The sequence below is a fragment of the Ananas comosus genome, linkage group 1 (genome assembly GCF_001540865.1).
Source record: "Ananas comosus cultivar F153 linkage group 1, ASM154086v1, whole genome shotgun sequence".
NCBI classification, from domain to species: domain Eukaryota; kingdom Viridiplantae; phylum Streptophyta; class Magnoliopsida; order Poales; family Bromeliaceae; genus Ananas; species Ananas comosus.
Window position 1 is genome coordinate 12,837,778 of NC_033621.1, and position 13,470 is coordinate 12,851,247.

Here is a 13,470-nt window from a genome sequence, read left to right on the forward strand (position 1 = left end):
CCCTCTCATCAATTAATGTATATAGTTGTACATGTACGTGATATATATGTAACTGAGGTTTGTTGTTCTGAGAATTTTATTCCTATTTTGAACTGTATTTTAAATAGTTGTGCACCATGTAGGGTCTAGAAAAATATGTCATGACAAAGTTATTTGATCGCACATTTGGATCCTCTACTGAGGATGCTAAGTTAGACGTGGAGATCTCAGAGAAAATAAGGCTGTTGCAGCACTTCGTCAAGCCTGACCACTTGGATGTGCCGATAGACTTACAGAATGAAGCATCGTGGCTGGTATGCGGGGCCTCTTCTTTAAATTTCATATCTATGATTTCTTATTAAATGATTCATCGAACATTTACCTTCACCACTGCATCGTATATTTGCCACAAACGCTTAATGAGATACCGAGTTATCATCTATTATTGAAAGTAGGCAATAGCCATGAATTGTGTGAACATATCATTGGTTTCCTCTGCACTTTGCTCATTAGGCATAAGTTGTCAGCAATGTTGTAGGCATTTTAAATCTAATGTTAGCATTTAGAGGTTTTAGGGAAAGTCATCAGCCATTGGTAGATTTAATTGACTGCCATATAATTACTATCTATGAATTATTGTCGATACTGTCATTCTTCCGAAATTTAATTGAACTTGGCATTTTTTTTTTCCATATTCTAAATATTTAACCTTGTCAAATTATTTTTAAGAAATACAGAACTTGCAAGTATGGTTGTCAAAAGATAAATTAGTTCCTTCTGTCAACCAATATGAATCTACAGTTCCTCTGTCATTTAATTGTATCTGGTGCTTCTGTGTGTATGTAAGAGAAATAATACTAAATAGCAGATTTTGAAAAATATTCACATATGCACATATCATAGCTTTTTCATGATGATTAGTTATATATCCATATGGTTATTTATGTATGCATGTATGTCTCATCATTACATGGTTATGTTTCCAAATGCTTACATTGTTGCCTGTATGGATGCATGTCTATATGCATGCATGCATGTGTGATCGATACATTTCTGTTTGCATGTATAGAGTTTCAAGGATAGAAATTTTTAGTTGCAGTTGGACATACATATAATTTTTAGTAATTAGATTAACAAGAGTAATGTAAAACAGCAATTAGAATAACTGTATATGTAATTGATTGTACAGATGCTTAGTAATCACCACCATCAAATGTGCATTTCAACTTTCTTTTCTTTAAGTTTCCAGGATGTGGAGACTGAAGTCTTGAGTGCTTTCATAACACTGACGGTGCAATAATGACTTACCATTCAAGGACATTGACAATAATCTGAGTTCATGTTTTCTGCAGGCCAATCTCTGACTATTCCTTTCCATATTTATGTTTATAGTTTGCAGTAAAAGAGTTGCAGAAGATAAATGCTTTCAAAGCTCCTCGTGAAAAGCTTCTGTGTATTATGAATTGTTGCCAAGTAATCAACAATTTATTGCTGAACGTGTCAATGACAACGAATAGTGCTCCAGCTGGGGCTGATGAATTTCTGCCTATTCTAATTTATGTTACCATAAAGGCAAGTTCTTTTCCTTGATAACTATCATATCTGCCTTTGATTTGCTTCAGGTGGTTAATTCATTAGTCTAGTGGCTCCCGTTACACGATTCCAGGTTTTTCATTTTAAAAACTCACTATTCTTAATAAGGTAAATTTGATATCTACGGTAAGGTAATATATTATCATAAAAAGCTGTTAGCTTTTATTTAAATTATGGCAGTTATCTAATAGTGACACTCTGAAGAGGAAAATCTGTACTAAAAGCAAGAACATATTGTTTTCCTATTGAATCTTGTGTAACTAATTTGTCTTTATTGTCTAGTATGTATTGTTGGAATGGTCATTTAATTAATCGTTTCTGGTAATCAGTTTTAGAAATTTCTCGTGCTTTTACTCTGGGGCTTTGTTTGAGTCAATAATAAAGTTTAGCGAGATTATGATATTTAAAAGGGTGCTTCCTTGGATTTTCAGACGGTCAATAATCATTCTTATTAGCTTGTCTTCTAAAAAAGTCTTCTGTTTGTAACATAGAACTACGCAGTTTTTTGCTCAGCAAAAATGTTTTATGAAAATGCTGGGGCTGTTCTCTCTGCCTTATCTACTTTTCAAGCGTTGGTTGTCGGGTTCTTAGCACTTGATTTACATCTTATTTTACTTGAACTTATTTTTTAAAACTTTGAAATATATCATGCTGCGCCTGTATACCCTTGTTATTGTGCAAACTACCAAGGTAGAGATAACTGGCAACTATCAATACTCGGATACTTAAACAGTATTATGACCTTTTTATTCTCTCTGTATTCTCTTAATTGTGTTGGAGAGTGAGAATAAGATGTGCTATTAAAATTGCTGTAGGCCAATCCTCCTCAGCTGCACTCGAACCTGAAATATGTTCAGCTCTTCAGGAGGAGGGAAAAGCTTGTGTCTGAGATGGAGTACTATCTCACGAATCTCTTCTCAGCAGAGATGTTTATAACAAATATCAACGGTAGCTCACTTTCTATGAAAGAGAGTGAGTTTCAAAAGAGTATGCAAGCGGCAAGATTCGCCAATGAAGTGGGTGATCCTTACAGTGTGCCGGAGCTGGCTAAAGTTGATCCTCCTATCATGACAAGACATGGCAAGGAGATTCATCTTGGAGGTATGTTATTCACTCTTTCTATATGTTTTACCTTATGCACTTTATTGGTGCTTTACTTCAATAAAATAGCTCGGAGGCCATGTATAGTGTGCCGCTGTGGACTTCTATTATTCTTTTTACAAATTGGTTGCCTCATGACCCTTGAGTAAACAAGGGAGATATGCTGATCAAGGTGTTCATGCATTCAAACATGCCCCTATATGCTTTTATGTTTACTGGTGCATAACTATTTTCAAGTCTACACAATGAATTTCCTATGAAGTGGCACAAACTTCATTAAGAAATTTTGGGTTTCATTAGATCCCTAAAGACCAATGGTTTTATCTCAACTGAATTTCCACCACTTCAGCGACCTGCCAAATGCTTTTTCAGTAGCAGCTCCTACCACCATTTCATAGCAACAGAGTGAAGTGCAGTTCCAAAGTACTTTCGAACTTTTCTGAGCCTCTAAAACCATCAAAGCGGGCGTGCTTGGCCAATACATTCCCAAACTAGCTCTGAGACTGCTTAGGATGAAAGATACCATGGAAGCATCTTTGTGATAGCTATTATATTTATTATTATGTTAATATAGTTATAGAATGAAAATGTATTCTTTTTTGTCATGGTTGCTTCCACTTAATATCCATTGTTATTCTTCAATGTTATTGATCAAATTTGCACATAAGAGGCGCAATACGGTCTTGAAAGTTTTGGACTTAATGCCGTCCTGCTTAGAAGCAGTGAATGTTCACATCTATTTGTTGTGTGAAATCCCAAAGTTGATGCATTCATTCTAAACTACAAATTGCACTGAACTGTTATCATGTTACATATTATGAGTTTTCATATCGTAGCTCTCTATCCTGTTACGTAATAGGGTAGATGCTTATGTGACTTTTCTTCTGCTTAAGATCCCTACAATATTAATACGTTTACTCACGCATTTGCAGGTTCTAATAAATATCCTTTCATGGAAAGAGATGCAGAGGACCTGACTCGCGAGGATGTAAAGATGTTGCTCGGGTTGTATAAGCAACTAGTGACCAAGTACACTCGGCTCTCTGAAGCTTTGAGAAGGCACTCTCTAGATGAAGATCTGCTCATACACACGGCTAGGGACTTGACCAGAAGAGTTCCATCGAAATCAATTGTGAAAGGTATAATAGATTCTTGAGCATGCATTCCTTGGCAGCTTTTTAAGTGCTTGTTGAATTATAAATGCTAGTTTGGAAATGCGCTTTTCAAATATGACGGCATACATCCTTTCGAGTTTCTAAAAAAATCTGAAGCACTTTAGGGGAGCTCTGTTATGATGCTAATTATTATTGATCCTTCTCAGATAAAGGTGCTTTCCACAGTTTCATAGCATCAGGCAGAGCTTTGAAGTGCTTTTAGATGTTTTGGGGGCTTGATAGTGTCGAAGCAATTATGTTAGACTCGGTTGATATTTGCTCTTCCTGTGTAGTCAAAAAAATATATGATTTATGCTTGTTAACTTTGTATATTCAATGCTTTGAACAATGCAGATAAAAAGTAACACATCCAAAGAAACGCAAGTCTACTTCTGCGCTAACCAGGGAAATAGTTTTAAGTATCATACATGAAGAAACAAGGAGGGGTGGGTTCGATAAAGGCCAAAACAACTTATTACAAAGGCCTGAGCTCTCTCTTCCTTTTCCTTCGCTCTCTCTACAGACTCTATGTACAATGTTAGCCGACGGTCGTCAACCGCCCAAACCTCCCAGCAACACTAGACGCTGATTCAATCTCATCCTTGCATCTCTTCATGTTCAGCAATCTGCCTCCACTGCGGCCTTTGAACTTTCCTCCACCACCGCTGCCGCCGCCTCCATTGCGGCCTTTGACCTTCCTCGCACCTGCGCACTTCCTACAGATGAACTTTGCAGGTACCTCCTCTGCATCGTTAATCCCCGCGCACCTTGTGTGCTGCCACACGCCACAAGTATCGCACGCCAGCATCCGCTCTCCGTCGTCATCTTTGGCACCACAAGTACAATCCACAGTCCAATTATCCAACCCCCTCTCCATCCTGAACTGCCCCAGCCGGCGGTAGTCCCCGCCTACGTACCTTCCTCCGATCCTAACTGCTATATTTCTACCAAGCTTAAGCTTTACAAGATCATTGTCGCTAACGTTGTCACAATCTAGTAGCTGTTCTGCTTGGAACCTCTGGAACACAAGGTATGTTTCTTGGAATGCCTTTGTTGCTTGTAACTTCAGGTCAGCAACTGTGGCATCAGGAGAGAGGAGCAGGAGCTCAGGGGGCGGAGCAGTGTAGTCCTTCGGGTGGTCGATTAACTCCGCGTGGCACCACACGCGGAGCTTGAAAGGGTTCAGGGTTGGTGAGGAGGAAGCGAGTGGTTCGTCAAAATGCTTGATGAACTGCTTGCAATCAAGGAGTTTTGATGCAGCACTGACGGAGTATGCCCTCGTCGTCTCTGGGTTGTAAGGTTGCATGGTTGCAGGGTTTAGGAGAGCATCATACAGGAACTTGAGGTCGCGCAGGAGGTGTTCGGCCGATGGCGTAAAGAAGGTGCGGCTGGCTTCAGGCTTGTTGGTAGCCGGTTCAAGCCTGTATAAGCATCTCTTAGATTATAGAAAAGAAATGCGAGCTAACAAAGCTAATCTAGTAACACTAACCTGTATTCTACCGTACTTGTCTTGTCGTTGCACCGAATGGCAACGACTAGGCCATCATCTGTTGTTTTACCGGCTAACCCGTTAAGGCAGTAATCGAGCAGCTCAAGCGGCTCCACTGCCTTCGACGTGGCTCCCCTGAGTGCACGCCGAGCAACCCATCTCGACACACCAACAGCCCGGAGAACTTTGACCATGGCACACTCTGCCAACTCTGTATCTTCCTTTGTCCATGCACAGAGTATCATAGAGGAGGTATCCTTTTCAGACGTCGCAAGCCGAGATTGCTTGTGAACATCATGGAGCCGGTCTGTTATGTAGCAAAAGAGATCCCTCACAGTCGCGAGTTGGCGGCACGAGAGGGACAAGTAGAGGGAAATGGTGTCATGTAATTTGGTTTGGGGAGATCTGGTGTGGGAGAAGAAGAGGGACAGTGGTACGTTGGAGAGGGTTTCGACGGCTTCCCGGTAGGAAGCACAGGTGAGAGCGTAGCTACCGGTGCCGAACTGGTAGCCCCATTCGCCATACCAAGGGTGGCCTCTGGTTACGGCATGCAGGAGCCTATACTCCATACCATACTTCTTTGAAATGTCCATAACCGTCACTTTCCTGCAGCGAATGAAACGAGCCATTTAATTAGTTTAGTTTAAACCATATAATAATGCGTGTGATGATAACTAAGCTGCAAATATAATAGGCTCTAAACGCATCTACTAAGCATGAATCATCAAGAGTCGTGGCTGTCGCATCACTAATATTATTAATTACAAACCTGTGTATTGTATTTAACTTCAATGGCCGAGGCATTGAAACTTGGTTGCCATAAGGCTTTGTGCTAGACCAGATTGAGATGCCCAGAGAAATCAGATTAACTATTAAGAGTTTCTCAAGGCCCAGCTATCGAGATGTCTAGAGCTACCAGCTTAACAACTATTGAGAGGGATCTCATCTCGTTTCCTCTTCTCAGCTGTATTTCATAATTTTTTTTCTCTTTTTTTTTTTTTTTTTTTTTTTTTGGGTGGTGGGGGTGTGAATTCGCGTTATGAATTGATGTTTGCTATTTTTACCGTTACTGATAAGAAATTATATATATGACGCTTAAATAGTGTTCGCTCTAATTACATCAATAGACAAACGACATGTAAATAATATATTTTTGGGGAAAAAGCCTACCAGTTTAAATTGATAGAGTTGAAACAATGATTCATCATTAAAGAATCAGAAAATGCATCGCTTAGATGAACTATTAATGAAAAATTGACAAAAACATTATATCTCGTTACTCGAGAATAGTAGATTATCATTTATCTTAGCATAGTATTATTAAGTAATTATGTAGAATGAAGTCTCAATAGCAATCTTTAGTCCCGTTATAAGGTGATAAATCGTCATTTTGCCTACTCAAAAAAAAAAAATTACGCTTAATTTTTCCAAATACATAATGTAGACATAGAATTCACTCATATTTCATTAATAATGACATAAAAAGTTCAAACTAATTCTGTAGTTATGAGAGTTAATTTAAGTCACTTCTATTAAAAGAATATAACAAAAGTATATCAAATTTATCAATTCAAAATAGTAGATATTTATCCTAAACCAATCAAAGCAAATACCAATACATGGGTAGTAAACACTATATTCACATTACATGATTAATATTTCCCTTAAATCAACTCCCATAAATAAAGAACTGAACTTAGTTTGGTATTGCGTCACTCATCAATCACAAACAAATATTCTCATACTAATGTTCACTAATAACCTCATCCATAATAAAATTAAATATTTAATTATATTCTTTATACTTAATCCATTTATATTTGATTAATAACAAAAAATACGAAAGATAATTAGCGTATTCACCAAAGGGCAGGCGGAAGGCACCGCGTGGATGTGCTTTCATTATATTATTATTATATTTATATTTATATTATTACATATTTGATATAATGCATTGGCTGAGCCGCTCTATATACCATATAGGATGTTCGAACCAAGGCTAGGTTCGCTCTTGGCAGAATTTTCAACAACTTCTCTATTTTGAGAAGCACAACTCAACCATGAAAGCTAAGTATGTTATAATTTATAAATGCAGAGAACGGCGACAATGCCTTTTGGGTTCCAAAAGCAAAAACTGGGTTCCAAAAGCAAGAACTCCAAATTTAAAGCTCGTGCTTCTGGCAATCTACAGAAAAAGCTGTTACGAGGGGTATTAACCAGTAAATTAAAAGGGTCAAAGGTCTTTCCAAACAGCAGCTCTATTCATACAACGCCTCTCTACAGAAGCTCTTCTACCATACCAAAATTTTTGGCTTGTCTTAAACAAGCTGTGGCTAAACCTTTTAGACAGCAGGAACAGCTATAGAAAATCATACTTTTTAGAAAACATGTACCACAACTACACTTTCGCCGCACCGAGAAGAAACAACATTCTAGTTAATGTCTTCTTATATACAAAACAAATTGGTTTCCTTAATAAGAAATTTAAAGCGCGATTCAAAGAGTTCAATTATAATTGTATAACGAGAGATATTTTAACCCAAATGAAAAGATCGCGTTATTAAAGATCACCTCTACACCTGTGAAAAGAAGGAAGTGTAAAGGCTTGGGTTTATACCAATGAAACGCGAAAGGGAGATATGCGCACTCCGATGCCTCAAGAGAAGTGATCGATCTCTCTTTTTATTATTATCCGCATTTATAATTTGTGAAATTAATATTGGATTTTACTTTTATCCTACAGATTGACCCTCGTAGGTTGCCTATTGATCCACATTACTCACACGTGTCGAGCGTGCACCTAGGAGCAGTGTTCTGATATACATCTATCACGACACAATGCCGTTTTTGAAATGTCCTCGTTTTCTAGTTTGGACTAACCATTGTTCAAGCTCAGCTTGCTTATGATCTAAGACCTTAAACAACAGTGTACGAGCAACTTCTCTTTCAGAGAATTGAGTTGAGCACTAGCTTTCAGCAAATAGTTTGATTTGTCTTAAAATCTAATCTCACCAACAATAAATAAAGTAACAAGAAATAGATAGGATCACACGATAAGAAAACTGTCGTACCTGACATGTAGCAACTTGCATAAGCGATCCCAAAACCCCATTATATCGCGACCTGTTAGATATCTCGAACCGCCTTCCCGGCCATTTACTCGGAGAAGATGGCCGTAACCATTACCATGCACTACAGCATGCAACAAATGAGAAGAATCCTCCAACTGAATATATGCCCCGTCTTCCAATTCATCGGCTGTCGACTCATATTTACATAAAGGACACCTGAAATGATGGCCAAGAACAACAAGAGATGTGAAACAATACAAATGACCATTACCTAATGAGAACATTGAGCAACATAAGAACCTCTCCAACAAACAATTAAAAGAACTGCCCCACTCATTTAGCCACAAACTGCAATAGTGATTATTCCACAAAACAATGTGCTATTTGTTAGGTGATTAGCTAATCATGCATATAAAAGATTGATTATTCCATAAACGATTGATACATTATGGCTTAGAGATGAGAATCTACAAATATTATGTTTATGAAGAAATATAATGGCTAACATGCCTAACCACTAACAATTTACCTCAGATGCCATATGCTTACTTGCTACATTAAAAACAATCAAAAGTAGAACATTGCATGCAGAGATCTGACTAAGCTCCACAGAACTGCGTTTAGACTGAATAAGATAGGCCCGCATCAAATAAGCTGTCCTCATACCCATTGAAATGGGGCTTGGACTATACAGTTACTAAAAACTGGAGGCACAAGTCACATTTAGCCCCACAATGTAACAAGAATAGAAATTGTACTAAATTGCCCCATAGAGCCGCAACCGAGAATTAAGATACCGAAGTACTTGAAAGCAACCTTATATTGATTAAAGCAAGACAAGCAAATAAAATACAAATGACCCAAATGTTACTAATAGCAAAGCCATGCACATTACAACGAATTTTTTTTATAACTAATCTTATCAATTTTTATAATATTAAAAATAATTTTCTTAAAAAAATAATTATAAAAAATAGACCTTTAAATGCGGTGAATGATTCACCGCATTCATAACTTCTGTTTAGAAGTAGAAAAACAGTAAAAGTGGTGAACCATTCACCGCTTTTACCATCATAGAATTATAAAAAAAAAAATGAGAAAATGAAAGAAAGCGGTGAATGGTTCACCGCTTTTAAACGCGGTAAACCATTCACCGCTTTTATAGGACAATATCTACAAATAAAAATTTACCAGGTTTATTTTTAAAATAAAGTTTTAGAAGAGGACTATTGCACTAAAAACCCCCCATTACAACCCTAGGAAAGCCACTCTACACCTCTTTAAGATTATAGTACAAAGGAAAGCTCTAGAAAGCTTTTGCATAACAAAAAACACCCCAGAATCCATAGACCTCAATGATACAACAAAGAAAAATACACATAATTTTTTTCTCTTCTTTTCTCCTAATTTCTCCCCCCTCTTTTGTTCTTTTTGTCCAAACTAAACAACGGAAATCTGCTTCTCTTCTTTTCTTATGTATAACCCCAACAAGAGGAGATTCATTTCATTGCTCTTCCTTTCTTTTCTTTACTTTTCTTTCTTGCCCCTTTTTTTCACTCTAAAAAAAAAAAAAAACTGATTCTCTCTTCTTTCTAACGTAGACAAAGACATAAGAGAAAAAATAAATTTTCTCTTATTTCTTTAGTCTTGCTTTCTCTTTTCTCTCTCCTCTTTATTTCCTCCTCCATACAGAACAGAGAATAGTTAAATACATGACCAAAAACCTTAAGTGAAAAATATGCGCCAAGTATATTTGAGATAAAATATGGTTCAATCTAAGAGAGAGAAGATAACATTGAAATTTCATTCCAAAATATATCAATGAAAATAAAGATAGTTTAGATTCAATAGAATGAGAATAATAAGGACAGTTTCTCGAAAGTCATTATCAATGTCAAAATAGCATAGGCACACTTACATGCATGTTAGGGGTGGCAATCCAGCTCGCTGTTCACGAGCCAGCTCGTGTTCGGCTCGAAATGAGCTCGAGATCGAATCGCTCGTTTAGTAAACGAACCGAACACGAGCCGAATTTTTCGGCTTGTTTATTAAATGAGCTGAACACGAGCTGGGGTCAGCTCGCTCGTGTTCGGCTCGATAATAGCTCGAATACATATATTTTATATTTATATAATTTATTTAATTTATATTTATATACATAAATAAATAATTATATATATAATATATATTTTTATTATTTAATTTTTAGCAAAATAAAAATATAAAGGGGAGCTCAATTATAAAAAAACTCATTTATATGTAAAGTTTCAACTATTAAATCAAAGTCTAATGGATAAGATTTTTATAAATTTATTTTTTATATATATTCAATCTAATCCTTTTAACTTATTGTTCGTTGGCCAGCTCGTGAGCCAGCTCGTGTTCGGCTCGCGAGCCGAACATGAGCTGAATTTTTTGGCTCGATACTTTAATGAGCCAGCTCGTGTTCGGCTCGTTTATTAAACAAGCCGAACACGAGCCGACTCCAGCTCGCTCGTGTTCGGCTCATTTACACCCCTTGATGCATCCATTAAACTATATATGGATACCATAAAGATATAATCCTATCGTTCATTGAGTAGTTCGTGAAGGAAGAAGGTAGTATATTGGAAGAATAAAAAAAATAACATACATTTAACTGATATGTGCATTATTCACAAAATTTTTTGGTTTCAAGTGGTTGTGTCAATATTCAATACTCTAAAATCTAAAGCACCTGGATTAATACAGGACACTAGTAATCAAATCTCTACAGCTGAAGAAAGAATAAGTTTGACCAAAGTTTTATCATGAATCAGTACTCATATAGATCATTAATTAAAATTATAATCTATTTTGTTTCCCACCTTGATTCAGAGAGGGGCAACAAAGTTCCACATCGAGAACAACAAGTCTGACGACAACCAGACAAAGGATTGCCATCATTCTGAATAATGAAATGGTAACGTTTCCCACAAACCGGGTGACAGCTCCACCCTACAATTAGGCAAAGTTTAAAAGCTAAAATAATCAGAAGGATTATAATCAATAACAAAAAATCAACCAGAACCATCTAATTCTTTAGAGAAGGTAATTGCTAGAAAAGACGAACAATTGTTTAAAAAAAGACCATTAAGGTAAAAACTAACAGATCTTACCTGATCTATAGCATAGTTTGAAATTGACACTAGAAGTGCCAAAGTGACAATTTTACTAATCAACGCAAATAGTTTACCAGCAGAAGTTATTTAATTCTATTACATGGCCATAAAGTATTTGTAACATTCTTGACAATATGCTTTGTCAACTTAGAGAACTTTTTGCTAGAGTACAGGATATACAGTAAAAAATCTTATAAATAATACATCACTAAGCAGTAGAATCAAATCTTTCAAAGTTCATATCTATTTCAAAAATTACTACAAGGTGAGTAATCAAACCAAACTCTTAATTAATTTAAGTTACATATATGTGCAGTAGCCGGTACGGTCTATGTTTTTACGAGCTAAACCGGCAAGGAAGAAGGTGATTCTTAACTGAGAAGTTAAATAGCCAAGAAAGAATACACGAAAAACTTTTTTTTGGTGCTCAGCCTGGCTTTTAGAACAGCTTCTCTACTTGAGAAGCATCTAGTGTATGGTAAGGATAAAAGTCTACCTGCAACATGCAACAAAATTAAGCTTTTGGCCTCAAAAGCAAAAACTTAAATTTGAAGCCACTACTTATAACTGCAGCTGGAAGCTGTTGGCGCATCTTATTAGCCAAAAGTGATAAGCTCTTTCATACAGTTCTATCTAAGAGGGCATTTGTATAAGAATGGTGACCCAGTAAGGTCAATACAAGCCCATGTTATAGTAATTTGGGAATTGAAACACCAAGCATCGTTAAATCAATGTATAAGAATGGCGACTACCACGACCCTAACACAGCTGCGGATGGAACAGAAACCCTATATTTATTAAGTGATTAAGAATAACTTGAATTTTTAAAATTATTCAAAATAAAATTAAAAATCTAAGAGGGCATTTGTATTACTTTGAATGTTTAGAGAGGTGTTGAGGATGTTGTCCTAACGATAACAAGATATAAAAATTCCCACGGGACATAACAGAGCAAATTTAGGGCATGCAAACACTAAAGAGGAGAAATCTTTCATAAATTCATGAAATTTATATTTTCAGAAAATAATTCGAAATTTGAAAAACAAGAATAGTTCTTAATAGAATAGAAATAATATAAATCAGTCATTAAAAAATATATATATGAGAAAAGAGATATCTCACCTACGACTCGGCATTGATCGCAGTATATCGACTTCGATCTCAGCACGTCCTCCTCCACGACGCTGAGCTCGACCACGGCCGCGTCCGCGTCCGCCGCGGCGGCGTCGCCGACGCGGAACGCCATCCGCCACGTCAGCAGGTGCGGCGGCGCCGCCGCGGCGGGGGGCGAGAGGATCGAGGGCGGCGGGAGGAGCCGAGCGTGCCGCGACAGGAACTCCCCCACGCTCCACCGGAACGGCCCCTCGAACCCCTCCGCGGCGACGGCGCCGCCCTTATCTGTGCCGCCGCCGCCGCCGGGGAAGGTGAAGAAATCGCAGAGATCGGCGGTGACCCGCCGCTTGGCGCGCTTGAGGGGTCGCCCGTTCACCACCATCGCGTCGGATCCCGTCGCCGCTAGATCCCGCCGCGGTTCCGCCACGAACGGCGCCGTCGATCGGCTAGGGTTAGGGTTTCCGATTTGGGGAACAGCGATCGGGGGTTGGGGATCAAACTAGGGTTAAGGAATCTCGGGGGGTAGGGTTAGGGTTGGGGTTAGGGTTACGGGCGTGAGATAAAGAGGTGGGAGGAGAGAGAGGGCGAAGGGACGGAGGAGATCGATCGAAGCGCCTCGCGAAGAGATAACTACGGTTAAGTTATTATGGTTAGGATTAGGGTTAGGGTTTGAATCGGGGGGGTGGTTGGGGTCAGGGTTTCCCCGAAAAGAGAGCGGGCGAATTGGGCGAGAGTTAAAGACCGCGCCCTAATTTTGGGATTTTATTTTATTTTATTATTTTGTTATTTATTTTCCTTATGGCGGTGCGCCCTTCTCTCTCCCATGTAAC

At 38.0% G+C, this 13,470-nt stretch overlaps 2 protein-coding genes across 3 annotated transcripts in view; one reads left to right on the plus strand and one right to left on the minus strand.

Moving 5' to 3' along the window:
* LOC109712390 (vacuolar protein sorting-associated protein 9A-like) overlaps window positions 1–4,426 on the plus strand; it is a 30,031-nt gene extending 25,605 nt beyond the window's left edge. The window contains exons 3-7 of one of the 2 annotated variants that reach the window (XM_020235950.1): window positions 123–293; window positions 1,372–1,551; window positions 2,388–2,673; window positions 3,606–3,812; window positions 4,182–4,426. In XM_020235950.1, the coding sequence (XP_020091539.1) occupies window positions 123–293; window positions 1,372–1,551; window positions 2,388–2,673; window positions 3,606–3,812; window positions 4,182–4,192 (855 nt within the window). In that variant the 3' untranslated portion in view covers window positions 4,193–4,426. Of the gene's footprint in view, window positions 1–122; window positions 294–1,371; window positions 1,552–2,387; window positions 2,674–3,605; window positions 3,813–3,994; window positions 4,151–4,181 lie in introns of those variants that run through there. The other variant, XM_020235944.1, reaches the window with a different exon arrangement.
* Window positions 4,218–13,407, minus strand: LOC109712369 (PHD finger protein At1g33420). The gene is made up of 5 exons (XM_020235915.1): window positions 12,650–13,407; window positions 11,234–11,363; window positions 8,388–8,603; window positions 5,317–5,922; window positions 4,218–5,248 (listed from the first exon to the last, which is right to left on the minus strand). The coding sequence occupies exons 1-5, from the start codon at window positions 13,020–13,022 to the stop codon at window positions 4,366–4,368; spliced, it is 2,208 nt and encodes a 735-aa protein (XP_020091504.1). The 5' UTR covers window positions 13,023–13,407; the 3' UTR covers window positions 4,218–4,365.